Raw genomic sequence first — 17,891 nt, 5'->3', positions numbered from 1 at the left:
TAATTACAGCCGAGCTCTCCTCAGAGAGCGTGTAACCCACTCCCCACTTCCACAGCAGCATCCCATTAAAGGCAACGCACCCCACGCCTCCCCTCTACCTTTATGCAGAATACAATTAAAAAACGGGAGAGATCAAAAAGATGCCAGCAGCCTGACGAGGGTGATGTTTTTCTGAGAAATGCAGATTTGTGTTATTGATGGACGCCCTGTTTGGAAATCATTACAGGACAAGGAGTAATCAGTGGAGCTGCATCAGCGTTTTAGTCGTCGACAAGCAGCATCACCACCCCCCCTGACACACACACACACACACACACACACACACACACACGCACACAGGCACACACCCACGCACCCACACACCCGCACACACACCGCCTGACACACACACACTCACACACACACACACACACACTCACACACACACACACACACACACACACACACACACACACACACTCACACACTGTTTATTAGTTCCACAGCGGTTATCAGGATCAGTTGTTCAAACTTGTTTTTGCAGCTTTGGGGAAACACAGGCCCTTATTTTAGGTCGTACTTTAAAATACTTTTATCATCACTCTTTAAATGTTTGTCTGCAGTCACTGACATACGTTTTTATTTCCTTCAGATCAGGTAGAGTCTCAGCCAACAGTCACTTTCGTCTGTTTCAGGGTTTTTTGAGTATTTTTTCATCTTCATTGGAGAAAAGTCCAATTTAGATTTTTGTTCAATAAAAGTGGGAGATTATATAAACAGCAAGAAATATATAGAAAAGGATATAAATATATAGATGTAGATTTATCTATATCTATGTATATGTTTTCATGTTTAGATATGTAGATATATAGATACATAGATAAAGTGTTATATCTATACACATATAGATATAACACAGATAGATATAGATATCTATATATCTTTATGTAGCCTATCTATCTACTGAAATATAGATATCTATATCTATACATATGGGATAGTGCCCAATAATCCATGCTTTGAGAAAATAAAAATAATCATAAAAATAATATATATACATATATCTATATTTCTATAGCTATATAGACATATAAAGTGAAAGTGGCCAATCATCCATGCTGTGAAAAAGAAAATCTCATCAAATCAAATTATTATCAAATGTAATGTAAAATATCTGTGTAATAATGTCATATTGTCCAAACTTAGTTGAAGCTCCTCTGCAGCCGTCAGGAATAAAGACTCCACTGTCACTCTTACTGTAATACCATGACTGATTTATTAACAACCTTTAGCTGTGTTTAATTATTTCAACCAAACTTCAACACTACATCAAATTAATGTACATCTATCTGCATAATGATCTCATGCAGAACCTAGGTCTGCTTCTCTTTTCATTTTTGTTTCTACAATTAACCCGACCAACTCTTCACTCAGTCAAAACTTCTGATGAGCAGAGAATTCAGAGGAGATAAGTTTTTACCTTCTGTTTCAGAGAAACTCGACTTTTAAATGCTGACCATCTCCATGAGGTCGCCTTGTGTGAATCATGTTGTAAGTCAGCCATCAAACGGATACATCTATATGTATAAAATATGAAATACAAGCTTCCTTACAATAAACCTGTGACTGCCTGGTGTTTGCCTTTTAAATCTCCTCCTTGCATCTTTGTATCTCCCAGCATTGAAGATGTGAGTCTACTGCCCCCACGTTTTAAAAAAAAAAGTGTGTGTGAGAGAGAAAGAGAGAGAGAAAGAGAGAGAGAGAGAAAGAGGGAGAGAGAGGGGAGCAGGATGTGTTGGCTGAACTGTAATTAATTCAGTTTTACCTTTTTAAATAAATGTACCATGGATGAATTAAATATTGGGACTATTTGAAGCTGCGCAGCTCTGTCTTCTTAATGCGCGTGGTACTGTTGTTAATTAGCTATCATATTGTAAGTTTTCTCCTCCTCTGCTGAGAATATTGTGAATACACATCACTGAATACTCATCACATATAGCTATGCATGCAGAGCTCGGCTTATATTTGCATAAATCTTCTCTCAAGAATCTGTGTAAACGTGTTCTTTGGCTTCATTCTCAGTTAATGAAATAAGAGAAACGAGCCAGGCTGCCTCTGATACAAATACATACAAACTGATATTTTTTTCCTTCTTCTAATCTTACACTACCACCTCATATTATATTTCATACACGCCCGCAGACATGCCCGCTGCCGCTATGTTTAATGTATAAAGCCAGCGTTATAGCAGAGAGAAAACGCAGATGATAAATATGCATGTATTCAATTAAGGGTATTACAGAGGAGCTGATTTGCATAGGGATTTAGGAGCTTAACATCATATTTGTGCTATAAAACTTCACAATAGCCTAAACGCGGGCTGTTAGGCGCGGGAGGGGGCAGGACAGGTATTTTAAAATAAAAGGAATTATAAATATCAAGGAACACAACATTGTTTTTATTCTGATGTTGTTTAAGCGCATGAATCCAAATCTGAAATAATGTTCTAAAATATAAGAAGCCAGGAGGTTAAATGACCGAATGGATTTCGTTTTTAATCATTTATTTTCTGCTTGAATTGACTCCACTTTCAAACAACAAAAACCCAGAGCTGGTGATGTGATAACGTGTAATTTTCTCCCACACCGCTGTAACCACCGTCTTTTGTGTGAAAGATCAAACCTCTCCTTTCGGTCTTCAAACACTTCCTCTGATGACGGAGTCCACTTTCCCCTCCCAATTAAGAGCGGAGAGCTAATTAGAATGAGCGGATCCGGGATCCGTTAGCGCGTCACGCTGCTGAGGCAAACTGCTCGCGCTGTACGCGGTGGAAATAAAAAGGCATGAAGCCGCTGAGTTACGCACGACATCAATGACAGACTGGAGCTCATGGGAGAGGAAAGCCTTTCCAAGAAATAAATACATAAAAAAAAGAAATATCACATCAAGGATGATAAAATGTAGAAATGACACTCAGTGGTGCCTGAATGATTTTACGCATGAAGTTAAACAATGACATTAACTCTGGGTTTAAACACACTATTCCCCTTAATCATAGCTTTCTATTCATTTTTAGACTTTCATATTCTCATGTAATTTTTCTTGATTTGGTCTGAATATCTCTGGAGAACTCTGACATCTACGTGTGACACTTTAAAGGCCTTGCTTTCCTATCCTCAAGCGTTATTTACCAAAAACAAAGCGTAGTTTGTGTGAGTGCTGAGACGAAATAAGCCCCATTCACACCTTCCACATTCACTAAAGGCCAAATGTGAGAAGAAATAATAAAAGTGAAAGTTGTGGATACAGGTTATGAGAAACTACCTTCACATTTATTATTTTTGTAAAAAAAAAAAAAAAAAAAGTGTTGTTTCCATTTATTTTTAAGGATTCTTTTTTGTTTTGTTATGAAATTAAAAATATACACAAAACGAAAAACTATAACCAAAAAAATCAGGTTTTCAGGTCTTCATTTTCTGGCTGCTCTGGGTAACTTGGTGCACTTTACTCCTGAGCAGAGCCTCCCGGTGCCATGGAGAGGCTGAGAGCAGCAACAGTGCGCGGCTGCTGTGTAGAAACCTCTCTGCGCGTCACGGGAGTAAAGGTCCCAGCAGACCTGCTCAGTGCGCACAGAGAGACAGACAGCTCCAACACCTCTGACGGCTGACACTCTCTCTTGTCCAGCACTCTTCTTCGCCTCCTTTAAAACGAAACCTTTTAAAAACTGCTGCTCCGCACACATTGATATACGAGAGGTCGGTGTCCGGTGGTCCGTGCGTAACGGAGGCAGAGGGGCTGCTTCTCTCTCAGACCGGTCGGTAAAAGTATAGCCAAACAGTTCGGTGGCGGCGGAACAGCCAATGAACATTAATGGTGCGTCGTGACGCAACAGGGCCCCGTTGATAAGGAGCGGAGAGTCCAACCGGGACCTGAGAAGGAGGAACGACGGTTTTGGGGGGCCAGCAAACATTCGCCTATCATCAGTCAACGTAAAGCCAACTCCTCCTCTTCTGCTGTTACGCACATGCATGCAGCCTCCTGGCACAAGACAAAACATTAACTAAACAGGCTACTGTCAAGGAAAAGTGCCTCTCCCAGGCGGCCTGCGGGATTTTATAAAGAAAAGGCTGTTTGTTTTTTTATTTTTCTACTTTTCTTTGCAGAGAAAAGTAGTTCGAGCGACATTAATCTGCTGCTGTAAGCATCAACTTGGACTGTGGAACCTGGAGGAGGGGACGAAGCCTCTCTCACGGGCTCCCTTGTCAGCTATTTTGGACTTATCTTTTTGCTTCTTTCTGACCGTGAGATGCAGTGAGACGCTGCTGTCCTGCACTGGCAGTGACAATTCTACAGAGTTTCTTAATTGTTCTGTAGGAAAAAAAAGGAAAAATTAGCCAATGCCTCGCAGACTGTCGAATCCCTGAAATATTACTTTCGGCAAGGAGGAGGCATCGGTGCTGAGACCCATGCAGCGGGGCTTCCATAGTTGGTATGTTTATTCACCGTAAATGGAAAAGAAAAAATAGAAATATTATTCGGTAATAACTAAGAAATCATTTCACACCTGAGGAAAAAAAAAAGATTCCAGTAAGAGAAGTGGAATCTTTATGAATTAATCATAGCTTATTAATAATGAGAGCTGCAGAGATTCGGATGACGGTTTCCATTGGCAGATGAGACGTAGTGTGGAGAACACGTGTCCAATTTTTCCCTCATATTTTTTCCTCCCTGATCTGGATTTCTCACTTGTCACGGCAAGAAAGGAAAACATAAAAAAGCGAGAATTTTGAGTGGCACTATTGCGCTGCCTCTGATGGACATCTTGGCTTGCAGATCCGAAGAGAACAGTTATAATATCATCCCTTCTTCGGCGACGATGCTCTTCCATGGCCTCCCTGGAGGCGACGTGCACGGTGTGGTGGAAGAAATGGACCGGAGAGGAAAGAGCGAGTCAGCAGCCATCAGCTCAGCCATCGATATGGGGGAATCAGAGACGGTAGGAGAGACTCATTCGGCCCAGTCGGCTTGTTAGCGCATGCAGGCAGCATGGCAGCCTGGAAGCATGTGACAGTGGCTGCACTCTCACAGCTCCGAGCTCTTTAATTCAGCTCTTTGATTTAAGATCCACACTGAAAGACTGTCTAACAAATGTGCCAGCTCATAACTTCAGTATTAAAGGCCGGCAAACTTCCTCAAAACAGGCCCCCAAATCATCGTTAATCTCAAACTTATTTTTATTCCCAATCAGAGCTGCAAAAACACGAAGCAAGAGCTGACCAGGCTGCACATTATTCTAGAGACAAAGCTGGTCAGCATTGTTCATAAAAATCAGTATTATTATTTCCGTAAATGTGCTCTTAACCATGCTGTCAAAACACGGTTATAATCGAGGACAAATCAGCGCATTTGAATAAAAAAGAAAATGTTTAGAACAAATAAAACAGCTCAGTGCAAAACATTGATCATATTTCTTATTCTAATTTTATTAAAACCTTTTATTTTTTAAATTCAATATCTTATAAACATTTCATATTTCAATACAATATAATCAACACTTTGATAAAAGAGTGCAGTGGTAATTTCAAAATAAAACTCAAATGAAAAGCAACAGAAAATGACTTTGAAGAAATTATTAATTATTTTTTTCCACTTGTTAATGAGTGTATAAAAACACATGCACGTGTATGTGTGCAGTAGCATTACAATAACACTAGTAATTGAATATTAAATACATATTAGATATTATTATGAGGGGGAAATCTGCAGCACATTTATCTCCACCGAAAATAACTCCACAATGATCATTTCATAAACACACACACAGCGTGTTAATGCATCTTAAATATAACTTTAAAATGTAGGTATTGATATGACGCAAAGGAATAAAAATAGGCTGTAAATATGATCTAAATCAATGTGCTGTAGCTACAACAGTAATACAGGCCTACGTTGTGTTTTTCATTTCATGATATTTGGTCGAAGGAGGAAGTTTGCATCATCCTTTTTACTGAAGTGAATATTTTATATTTTACTATTATTATTGTTGTTATTATGTTCCTGAGTAATATGTCTGTGGTTGTTGAGAAGGGAACACTATTTGATTACATTTCTATAACCCTCCCATGTGTGACTGCTGGCTGTGTGAGGCTGTTTTCGTTATCTTATAATAATGTGAAAAACAAAGCGAGGAGTCTCGTCCTGTGACTTTCGAGGATTTTCTTCTCTACTCTCCTCTCTCGTGATTTTAATGTGAAGCTGTCAGCCTGTCTTTGAGAATCCTTTTTCTTTTTGTATTACTCTCTCTTCCACCACACCATGTCCTGACTCTGTGTCCTCTCCTCTTCAACCTGCAGTCCATGCCGTGTATGACCAACGAGCGCGTGGCTCTCTGCGCGGGCTGCGGCAGGAAGATAGCGGACCGTTACTACCTGCTGGCCGTGGACAAGCAGTGGCACATGCGCTGCCTCAAGTGCTGCGAGTGCAAACTCAACCTGGAGTCTGAGCTCACCTGCTTCAGCAAGGACGGCAGCATCTACTGCAAGGAGGACTACTACAGGTAGGAGGGCGCACAGGGCCTCGAAGAGTTCGCTTTGGGCCTGATTGAACATGGACGTTAAAAATTCATAGGCCGAAAAAAACGTGATTCAAACCAGGCTAATTGTTATTGATCTGTAAAAATCATGAACAGAGGTGGACTAAAATAATCATCATGCAATGTTGTCACTTCAATATTCTGATTAGCCTAAAAAATTATTCTGCAAAATGCAAAATCTTTATTTCAATTCTTACTTGATGACATTGAAACACCGATGGTGACATTTTGCTCTGATCACTGTTCATTTCTGGAGCTGTTATCAGTGTTACATATTTATTTTTCTTTTATAGGCCAGATATTATTAATATATTCTCTAAGCAACAGAAATGTAGTATACATGAAGTTGTTAAAGAAAATAAAATGGAAAATCAATTAATGGAAAAAGAAAAGGAGAAAAAAGGATTGTTTTATATTGTCTGTGGTTTTAAAACTCACACTGAAATCTAGTAAAAGAGCTACATTTTGGTTTAGCAGCTCTCTAGGGGAGCATGACCCCCCTCACCCCCACCCCAAACCCCCTCCTCACCCTTCCCCTATTTGACAACGAAGCCGAATTTTCGGCTTTTTGTCAAACATGTTTTTCTTAAATTAGAAACATAAAAATATTAAAATTCCATGTTATGTTTTTTTTTTTTTTTTTTTTTAAACCCTTACATGATGCCAGATATTTATAATTCATTAAAAACAGTCAGGGTTAATTTATGCAGGCTGCCTGTCTAACTTTAGAGTTTGTAGGGAGGGAAACTGCTCTGTTTTTATGTGCGCAAAAGTTTTGCCTGTTTGCGTAAAAACGCGCCACAGACCGTGTAGCTCCGGTGTGGCTGCAGGCCTGTCAGGATCCGCGTCCAGCCGCTGATGACGTTTCTGTGTTGTCCGCAGAAGATTTTCGGTGCAGAGATGCGCTCGGTGCCACCTGGGGATCTCAGCCTCGGAGATGGTGATGCGGGCCCGGGACCTGGTCTACCATCTTAACTGCTTCACCTGCACCACCTGCAGCAAGATGCTGACCACCGGGGACCACTTCGGCATGAAGGACAGTCTGGTGTACTGTCGGCTGCACTTTGAGACTCTCATCCAGGGAGAATATCAGACACACTTTAACCACGCGGACGTAGTCCCACACAAAGGCCTGGGCCCGGCCAACACACTCGGACTATCCTACTTCAACGGCGTGGGGACAGTGCAGAAAGGCCGGCCCAGGAAGCGGAAGAGCCCGGGTCCGGGAGCCGAGCTGGCGGCTTATAATGCGGGTAAGGACGACTTTAAAAATGCTTAAAACAAGAATGGAAACGTATTGATACGAATGTTGTTTATAAATGTAAAAGTGGAAAAGTAAGTGCTTTTACAAAAAGGATAGACGCAGATCATGTTTCTTATTTTTATTTTCTAATTTCACTTCAAAATATTAATTTTAAATACGTAGAAGAAGAAAAGTGGGAAAAAAAGTGAAAGAATAAAAATGAGGACCTTGTAAAAGTCGCTCCTGAGTTGTAACTACACAGCGTGAAAACGAGCTGATTAAGACTGACAGGCTTCATTTATGAAAAACATTCCTGCAGGGCCTTATTTCTTGATCCACCACTGTTAACTTTGCCTCACACACAGTGTGTCCGCTGGGAGTTTAAAGAAACGATGAACAGCTTTTAAAATCAAGAAACACAGAATTGTTCTTAATGTTGAAGTTTAGAGAATCACTTTTGCATCACTTTGATTCTATTAAATTAAATAACCGACCTGCTGTAGGTTAGATGTGTTCATTATGAGTGTATCCTGTTTTTGGGACAGTCAGCATTATTTTGGTGTTTCATAATCTGTAAGAAGAGAAAGATTTACAGCAGACATAACAGAAGCATAACAATGTTTGCATTCATAAGGGAGAAAAAAGTCACTTAACAAACATCCTTCCTCCTCATTAGATAACTAATTATTAAATATCATCAGTGGGAGATAAGTCAGTGCAGTCAGGCCTCCAACTTCATGTTGTGAACACTTTCTCTCCAGAGTCTGGTGTCGTGCATTTTTGTGTGGATTAAACTTTTCCTCCAGCTTCAGATTACACGAGGTCAACGAGCTGCAGCACTGAACACATTTTAACTCAGCCATGCTTCTATCTGAGAATTTATAAATCATAACAAAATACAAAAAATAACTATTTTAATCATACTTCAGTTTTAGTTAGTCTGGATTACTTAAAAAAAAAAAAGTAACACTTTTTTTTCTCTGCATGTTCTTCTGGGGGATAAAAAAGAAACGTTTTTTTGATGTTCCGGTTTTTGCTTTCACCCTTTTCCACTTGTCAGGCTCCATAGACATCTACAGACCCTAACACCCCCACCCCCACCCTCCCCAAACCCCACACACACTACACACACTACACACACACACACACACATGCACACACTGCTGGAGACTTTTTGCATTGGGACTGAGCCAAACGGGGTGTGTACCAAAGATCAATGTGATTTGATGAGTTATTCACTGGAAGAGGGAGCAGGGAATACAAGAAGTCTCTTACAGCACAGCTCTGTGTTTTTAATGCTCTGACTTTAGTTAATTAACCTTCTGATCATAAAACAGCTTACAAAATAAGTATTAAGTCAGAATCAAGGACTTGCCTCAGATACAGAACCACAGCATTTCTGTCATGATTTTTTATCGTTCACTTTTTTAAAATCTAATCTCTCAAAACTTTTCCATAACTGTGTGCTTCAAATAAGCTGCTGCAGGTTGACATCATTGTATTCTCCTCTTTACTATGCTTCTCTTTTCTTTTCTTTTCTTTTCTTTTCCTCTTGGATCTTTTGACTCTTCTCTCAAAGACGATGCATCTCTTTCTTTATTTTTAAGATGCTGCCACCTTTTAGAAAGTCAAAACTTATTCCTGATAAAAGTGAATCTGCTTTCAAAACAAGTGTTTTGACCCCTAAAGTGCAGACTCTGCTTTTAAGAAGATGCACAAACTGAATTTTAAACCAAAGCTAGTCATAAGACATGTAGCCCATTTTCAGTGTGAACCTTTTGATAATGTGCTTTAGAGAAGTCCTTTCGTGCAGGGTGACTAATAAAGAGAAGGAAAAGAATGTGAGGCAGAGTCAGGTTCAGAGGAGAGTGAAGAGGCAGTGCGCCCTCTTCTGTTTCCAGCAGGAAACAGCAGTCAAAGCTTCACCTGAACACACACAGACACACACACACACACACACACACACACACACACACACGAGAACATGTGGCGACCCAGAGCAGCCTGCAGCTCTCAGATGTCATTAGGATGGACGTGAATAAGACGCGGTGGTGTGATGGATGAGGAGGAGACGAGCAGGAAGGCAGGCTGCTTTCTGTAAAAAAACGCTGCAGCATATGCTCTGGACAGAAAGCAGCATTTGTTCTGCCTGGTGTGTATCGGCTAATTAAGTGAAGTGTTATTCTGGTGCTTTTCACTCACTTCATATTCATCATTTGCAGCGCTCGGATATTGAACACGAACTGTTATGCATGCAGCAACACTTTAGATGTTGCCAAGAAATTTGCAGGCTGAGATAAATACATGTGTTTTTTGTGGGGTATTTTCTGAAGCCAGGCTAGCACCTCCTCCAAGGACAGAAAGAACGTGCAGACAGGGACAGGCAGTGAGACAGACAAGAGAGACAGACAGACAGGCAGAGAAGAGGAAGATCTGCAGCTGGAAGAAAACAGCTGGCAGGTCACAGCGTCACCTTAGCTTTATTTGATTGTACCCAGATAAAAGATTACACATTTTCAACCTCAGTCACCTTAAAAGTCTTTCTTTCATTCTTTCTGTCTTTTTTCTTTCTTTCTCTCTTTCTTTCTTTCTTTCTTTCTCTCAGTAGGGATTTCTTCTGGCTTGTGTGCGTCTCGTACTTGATTCTTTGATATACAGTTTGTTTCAGACATTAATTTTTTTTTTAAATACTTTTTTATTGTTTGAAAAAAACATGGAGAAATACAAATAGAAATATGTGAAGCGACTTCACACACAAGATAACATGAACATGAACACGTTACAAACTTGGCAGGACAAGGGAGGCAAAGAGAGAATTTTTTTTAAAAGAGAGAGAAACACAAACGACAAACAGAATTATGCTAACCATGAAACACAAGGTATACAGAAGGTCGAAACATCATTTAATATGTCATAACTTTTTGTGAACGTTGTTCTTTCCATCTCAAAGATGTTACATCTTACTTTTATTTTTCTTATCAAATGAGTCCACTCTGTGGGTTTGGTTGAATGCATTGTCAGCTGCTTCTTTGATTGTCATGACGATGGACCTGACAGGCTCTGAAAGAGAAGCGAGGCCTGTTAAGATGTAAAAAACTTCTGATGAGTGATTGGATCTAACCGGATCTTCTTCTCCTCTGTCGGCCAGCAGCTCTGAGCTGCAACGAGAACGACGGCGAGTCCATGGACCGGGACTCCCAGTACAGCTCCAGTCAGAAGACGAAGCGCATGCGGACGTCCTTCAAGCACCACCAGCTCCGGACCATGAAGTCCTACTTCGCCATCAACCACAACCCAGACGCCAAGGACCTCAAGCAGCTCGCCCAGAAGACGGGCCTCACCAAGCGGGTGCTACAGGTAACCACAGTCGCCTTCTAGCTTCAGATGACACACAGACCAACGCCAGCAAGGGCGAAATATTGTTGCCTCTTTCCAATGCAAATCAGTCTGCGTCCAAGTATCAATAAATGAAGTGAGGTTTTCCTGATGGAAGCCAAATCTGCTTTCTTTGTTTCTACGTTGGGCTGTTTTTTTCCTGTGACTGAAACTCTTGGAGGGTTTTCAGGAAACTGCAAACAAGCTGAACAAAATTATTTTTCTCTTTCTTTCCTTTTATTTTCATTTAAATGAAAACAAACTCAAAATGTGAGAAATTCATTTTCAAAAGGTACATATTGTTTCTAACTTCCTGTATAGGAAGAACACGCTGTTAAAAGTGAATATACACGTTCATACTGGAATGTAGAATTACATGAAAATGAAAGGAAAGCCATGAAACACTAAATGTGTTTTCTGTTGAAGACTGAAGGATGAAAAACACAAAGCTCTGTAGTTACACGCGCAGAAAGAGAAAGCACAACAGAGCGTTTGATTTCACAAAAGACGACAGCAAATTATCTGGGGGACTGAGAAGAAGAAAAATGAGACAAAAAGGTTTCTGAATCAAAAATTTTTTTTATGAGATGGAGGAAAAAAAAAAGGAAAAATCATCCCGCTGCTTTAATTAACGCTCGCAGAAAACAAAGCAGTCGTTTTGCTTTGATGCGTTCGAGTTTTCATGCCTGTTATTCCAGCTGAAGCGCTTCTCCCTCCGCCTGTTCCCATGGCTCCGTCATGATTCCATCGCTAACACGCTCCAACACTCGGCTCGGCACAGACCGCCGCCTCGCTCACCACAGCTCAGATCCTGCTTTTCTTAGTACTGAGAAGAAGAGCAAAGATCAAGATTGAAAAAAATTCAAACTCAAATGTGAAAACAAATTAAGATCAGGGACACTGAGGAGCACGATAGCTCCAAAGTAGGGGTGCAGGACCTTGATGAACCAGATCTCTGGTTCTCTGCAAAATGAGGAAGACACTTTTAATTTGACTTTATAAAATAAAAATAATGACTGAGAAACATAGCTGCTGTTCCGTCTCCAGACCAAAGACAGGTCCATCATTATCTTTTCACAGTATCAACAAAAACAGGAGGCTCTCTGTTATTATGTGCAAACACATAATACATATTTCATTTTTCTTAGACAACCACCGAGTTTCTGTCTTTGACCAGCCTTCAACAGTAAAAGGCTTCAGCACACAGTGCTGGAGCTCCCTCACTTTGAGTCTTTAACTCTGCTTTCATCCTCGACTCCAACCGGAGCTTCTGCAAACACACTCGAAACAGTCGAGGAGAAGCTCACTGCTGTGGTGGAGATAATGTGAGTGTGCTTGTTGGTCGGAAAAATTAAACATTTACGAGTATTCTTTTAGGCAAATATCATCTTTTCTATGCAAACGTATGGACAGAACATGGTTTCTGATTGCCTTTATAAACAGCAGGATGTCATAGTGTGGTTCTAAAAATCATTCAGATAAAGGATGATTAAGATGTAACAGCCAAGTGGCAACCTCTTGATGATAAATGAAGCCAAATCGGAAGTGCAAAAAAAACTGCAGTTCTTTGTGTGTCCACTTGAGGCTGGCTGCATAAACACACAAATTAAAAAGCCCACTTTGACAGCAGGAATTAACATGTTTACATCCTGGTACAAAAAACTGTTCTGGTCTGAATAGCTCATGTCTGTACTAACACACTCTGTAGAGAGGGTGGATTTGTTAATAATTTGTCTGATTTGATTTTTATTGAGGATAAGAGTTTTGTATAATTAGTGGCTTGGCTGAGTTAGCTGTAGCTGTAGCTGTTAGCCAGGAGGATAAAAACCTCCCTCTGCTTCATGTTCTTGCCTGTCTCTATGTTAACAGAAAGTTTGATGACATGGAGGCTGCCATCGATGAGCTTCAAAATTCTGCTTCAGGAAAAAATAGGTGACGTCACTGAGACAACGTCCATGTTTTATACAGTCTATGCTAACAACCTGAGTTATCTTGAGGCATAAAATAATGTCTTGATTTGGGTGAGAGAAACATGAGGATTTAGATTGAAATATGAATCTACCAGTGAGGCAGACATTGGACATATTATACAGATTCATTATATGGATCTCTATTATCACATTTAGCATACACTGAGAAACATTAGCATGTATTCTAACATGTGTTTCGATTGACTTGCTAATTGTAAATCCAAATTTGACTCTGGTTTAACTCTGGTTTGTTCTCCAACAAAGGTAGACGTGTTACTCATGGATACAACACTAACTTATGAGAGAGATGAAGAGTACAGCGGGGAATGTAAAATACATGTCATAATTAAAACATGTTCAATCATTCCTCCTTTTTTATCATGACTTGACTACTTTCAGTTTCTCAGAATTCAGAGACAGATAATATCATCTCTATACACACCTCTAAGAAATCCTGATATGTGGTTGTTTAGCTGCTGAATGCTCCTCTGTGTTCACCAGTTGGTCGCTTCCTTCTGTCTGCTGCTTGATGCTCAGCCTGTAGTGAACATGTTTTTAGAAGTATCTTCAGTGTAAACATTAATAAAGATACTCTGTAAAGCTGGGAGGAAACTGCAGATCTTGTTCAGCGTGTTCATCACTATTAGTGACCTCTTTTAGGTTGTATGTAAGCAGTAGAGCTTTTGCTCTTATTAAAACATGCATGAAGCTTTAAGAGACCCTGGTCAGGGTTAAAATGTTCCCATGTCAACTTCACTGTTTGCTCCTGATATGTCAATTAAAGGTCACTGTCAGATAAACACACATGAAGATACATGTTATTTAAGCATGTCATTCTTTCAGTATTCTGTGAAAGACTGTCTTCAGTAAATGTTTAGACTTCACAGGTCATGTGGGCTGCTGTCTGCAGACTTTCAGAGAGCTCACTTGAAGTAAAGATTTCTCTTGTTGAATTACCCACAATTCGTTGTAAATCAGATGAGAAGCTTAGACTTAGACTTTACATGATGATGGCTGTGTCACAGTACGTAGGACTGAAGTCTGAGGGCGGACTCCTGGTTTCAATCTGAAACTTTATTTTCCCCACTTTTAGACGTCTATAAGACTCAGTTTATTTGACCAAAGTAACAAAAGCAGTGTTGTGCTTTCGTCACAGTCAGGCTTTTATCGTTTATCTGGGTGTACGTGCATTGTTATAGCATGCTGTAAAGATGACGATATTCTGCATCACTATGACAAATTACATTTCTCTATTACTGCTTTCACACTTACACAAAACTCCTGAAAACTTCCTGACATTTTTGGGGCGAGTTGCATGTGTGAACACTGAATTTTAACCTCCCACTTTATCTGAAATTTCTACCAGCCCCCTATTAATATTTGTCACCTGGAGTGGAGGTGAGCCGATATGAGAACGCAGCAGGAAATATTCAGAACATTTGTGACCATTGTGTCCTGCGAGCGACACACGACAGCAGACTTTATGCATATTTACAACCGATGTAATTTCCATCCAAGTAATGAAACTTCTTTATGAGTCTTTTGTTTGCCAGTATATTCTTCTCCGCTCTTTTGTTGATACTGTTAATATGTCACTAACCACAGAATTGATAAAAAGGCAGAAATTCATATTATAGCGTTGTTCACTTCCTTCTTGAGGTGCATGTGTGAACAAGCAACTCAAAATTTCAGAGGTGTCCTGCCTGAACATTTCTAGACATTTTCAGGAGCTGGGGTGGAAACAGCTTTTGGAACATATCCTCCTCCGCACAGTTTTAACTCTAGGACTAAAGTTAATCTTTATAAAAGGAAATGAGGTCTAATATTAGTAGCTACTGGGCATTGAAAAGGACTGATGGGATCAATTAACCAACACGTATTAAGACAAAGGTAGAAGGCGTGAGGTGTTTGTGAGCTGGGGACAAGTAGGTTTAACAAAATTACAACAACAAAAAAATGGAAATTATTTAGTTTTTTACTCTCAAAAACTTTGGTTAATATAATTAAACACAGACATGTCTTTCAGAAGTGTCCTGGTTACTCCTGATAATCCTCAGACCTTGATGTGTAGTGTAGATCTACTTCCTGCTACAGAAATAATCCCTGAGTGACTCTGCGGCTTGTCTGCATGCAGATACAGAGACACAGTTTGTGGACAGAGACGCTGCTGCAGCATTTCTTAAGAGGCAAAAATGGTATTGCAGTAAGCATCACACATGGTGGAGACTGAATCATAACCTTTACAGATCAGTCAAAATAAGATCAGTGTGACAAAATGTGTTTATCCTTCACTAATGCTTTCATGCAGATTACTGTGGTTTAGTTTGTAGAGCTACTGTTTCTTAATACACCATTTAACATAATAATATCAGAAATATTATATTTATCAAATTTACCAAACTATCCATCAATCAGTGTTTAAAGACAGACATGATTTTTGCATATTCATTCATCTTTGTCTCATTTTCTCTGCTCGGCAAATACCGATCCTCGTCGTCTTTATGTCTCGTCTCTTCCTCTCTAACTCAAACTTCATGTGAAATGCTCTGATTGTTTAAGTTAAGACATAAAAAGTACTTTAGGTTTCCAAAAAATGGGTTATATGTTGAAACTAGCATTGCATTTTTGTTACACAGAGGACTTAAACTCCGTTCTCCTGGGTGAAAATGTTGTTTGTATGGTTACTGTGTCGTTAGCACTGCATCTGTTTTAATAATATGTTCATATAAAAATCATTTTTAGCATTTAAAAAAAATCTGCACTTTTCCAACCATGGTTTAAGTCATGTCTTGGGTAAATGTACGCACAAATGACTGTGCATAATCCTCTGTGTGGTCCCAGCACCCACAGCATCCTTACTGTACATGATGTGTTAAAGTGTGTCACATGGCTCTCACCCTGGTGTCCTGTGTTAACGTCCTGTGCCCCCCCCCCCCCCCCCCCCACTCGTATACAACACCTGTATGAACTGGATTCTTTTTTTTTTCTGTAGGTCTGGTTCCAAAACGCTCGGGCCAAGTTCAGGAGGAACCTTCTGCGGCAAGAGAGCACGGGGGTGGACAAGGCGTCTGACGGCTCCACGCTGCAGGGCGGGACGCCGTCGGGCCCCGCGTCGGAGATCTCCAACGCCTCCATGAGTCCCTCCAGCACCCCCACCACCCTGACAGACTTAACCAACCCCACCATGCCCACCGTCACCTCCGTGCTTACCTCAGTGCCGGGCGGCATGGACGTCCACGAGTGCCGGAGCCCATCACAGACCACCCTGACCAGCCTCTTCTGATTGATAACCCCCCCCCTCCATCCTCCCCCTCCCCCACCTCTGGATCTTAAACTGAGCACTGTTGACTCCTTCCAACATTAAACGGATTAGTAAAAAGAAGGTAACGGTAAAAAAAGAAAATTCTCTCTGAGCCCATTAGAGACTATTTGCATAGTGAGGCGGCGAGCCTCACGGATGGAACAGTTGTTGTTATTTTGATGTTGTTGTCTTGTCGAGAACTGAGGAGACTTGATTTGCATTTTTCAATGTTTACAGAAAGAGACTGCGGAGGGGAAAAAAACTGCTTAATTTTTGGAAATTTGTTTTTTCCAGCACAGTATTTATGTTGTTGTACAAGAGTCACTGTTAGAAGGATTGTAAAAAAATTCCTTTTTTTTTGAAAATCTGAGATTAAACACAGGTTAAAATATCCTCTGAGTGCCATGTGCCTTACTGCTGAAGCTGACCACGATCAGGTGTGAATGATGAGACCTGAAACAGAAAGTCCGGGGGTAATGGCCTCTATTGCATGTTGTGTTTGGATGTGTGTGTGTGTGTGTGTGTGTGTGTGTGTGTGTGTGTGTGTGTGTGTGTGTGTGTGTGTGTGTGTGTGTGCGTGACGATTAGTTCTGTGTGGACATTGATGGCAATCTAATAAATCTTCCCGTCATGTTTATGACCTATGATGACGACAGGCTAATTCATTTGGAAACTTTTTTTTGGTATATTTGATGAAATCCTTTTCACAAAAAATCTGCCAGCCTAGCTGTAGCTCTCGCAGGTTTGTAATACGTCTACCTTATTTGATATTTGAACAAAGTGAAATGATGGGATGGCTTCTGTGCCTGTCTGCCCACCTACATACCTGCACACACTCAGCCTGTGTGCTCACTGAGCTTTAATCTTCCACATGCTAAAGCTAGCAAGCTAAACACTGGAGCATCATCATGTGTTTAGGGGGGTGGGGCTTTGACATCTTTTAGTTTGAATATATTTCATTGAAGCTTATACCCTCCCTGCTGATGCACTGATACCTGAACATCAGAGGAAAAACGAAGAATCTTCACATTTTTAAACCATGACGGCGTATTCACTATTTAAACACACAGTATGAAAGTTAGAGCTTTAAATCAAAACAATAACAAAGGATGAAGTCGAGGTTTGCTGGGAATCACGGTAATGGTTCTCCCCCGCTCCGATGAAATCAAACTCAGGTTGAGGTTGAGCATAGTGAAGATGAACGGGCGAAATCAACCTGAGGAAGAGAATTATGTTTATTATGTATCCGAGTATAATTCACATTATGTTTTTTATCACAGCAGCACATACAGCAACAGTACGACAGCTTTCTGCAGCAGTATCCACTTCATTATGAAGCGGTCTTTGACATAACATCTGATGTTTTTGCATTTTAAGAATTATGTTAAAATGTTTATAATATTTAGATTTGTTTCATGTTCAAGGCAACAA

The 17,891-nt window shown here is 40.3% G+C and overlaps 1 protein-coding gene across 4 annotated transcripts; it reads left to right on the top strand.

Annotated features, from left to right (window-relative positions):
- Positions 1–3,643: 3,643 nt before the first annotated feature.
- Positions 3,644–16,869, top strand: lhx2b (LIM homeobox 2b). 4 transcript variants are annotated; one of them, XM_061037406.1, is made up of 5 exons: positions 3,644–4,975; positions 6,333–6,535; positions 7,457–7,824; positions 10,963–11,171; positions 16,152–16,869. In XM_061037406.1, exons 1-5 carry the CDS (start codon positions 4,793–4,795, stop codon positions 16,440–16,442), a joined length of 1,254 nt encoding a protein of 417 aa, XP_060893389.1. In that variant the 5' UTR covers positions 3,644–4,792; the 3' UTR covers positions 16,443–16,869. The 4 variants fall into 4 exon arrangements, with proteins under 4 accessions (XP_060893389.1, XP_060893390.1, XP_060893387.1 ...); XM_061037407.1 differs by having other exon boundaries at positions 3,645–4,975; positions 10,966–11,171; XM_061037404.1 differs by having other exon boundaries at positions 3,645–4,975; positions 7,454–7,824; positions 16,152–16,868.
- Positions 16,870–17,891: the final 1,022 nt, after the last annotated feature.

Source organism: Labrus mixtus, chromosome 5 (assembly GCF_963584025.1).
Source record: "Labrus mixtus chromosome 5, fLabMix1.1, whole genome shotgun sequence".
NCBI classification, from domain to species: Eukaryota; Metazoa; Chordata; class Actinopteri; order Labriformes; family Labridae; genus Labrus; species Labrus mixtus.
The sequence above is the reverse complement of the archived record's forward strand: the minus strand, read 5'-3'. Positions and strand labels throughout refer to the sequence as shown.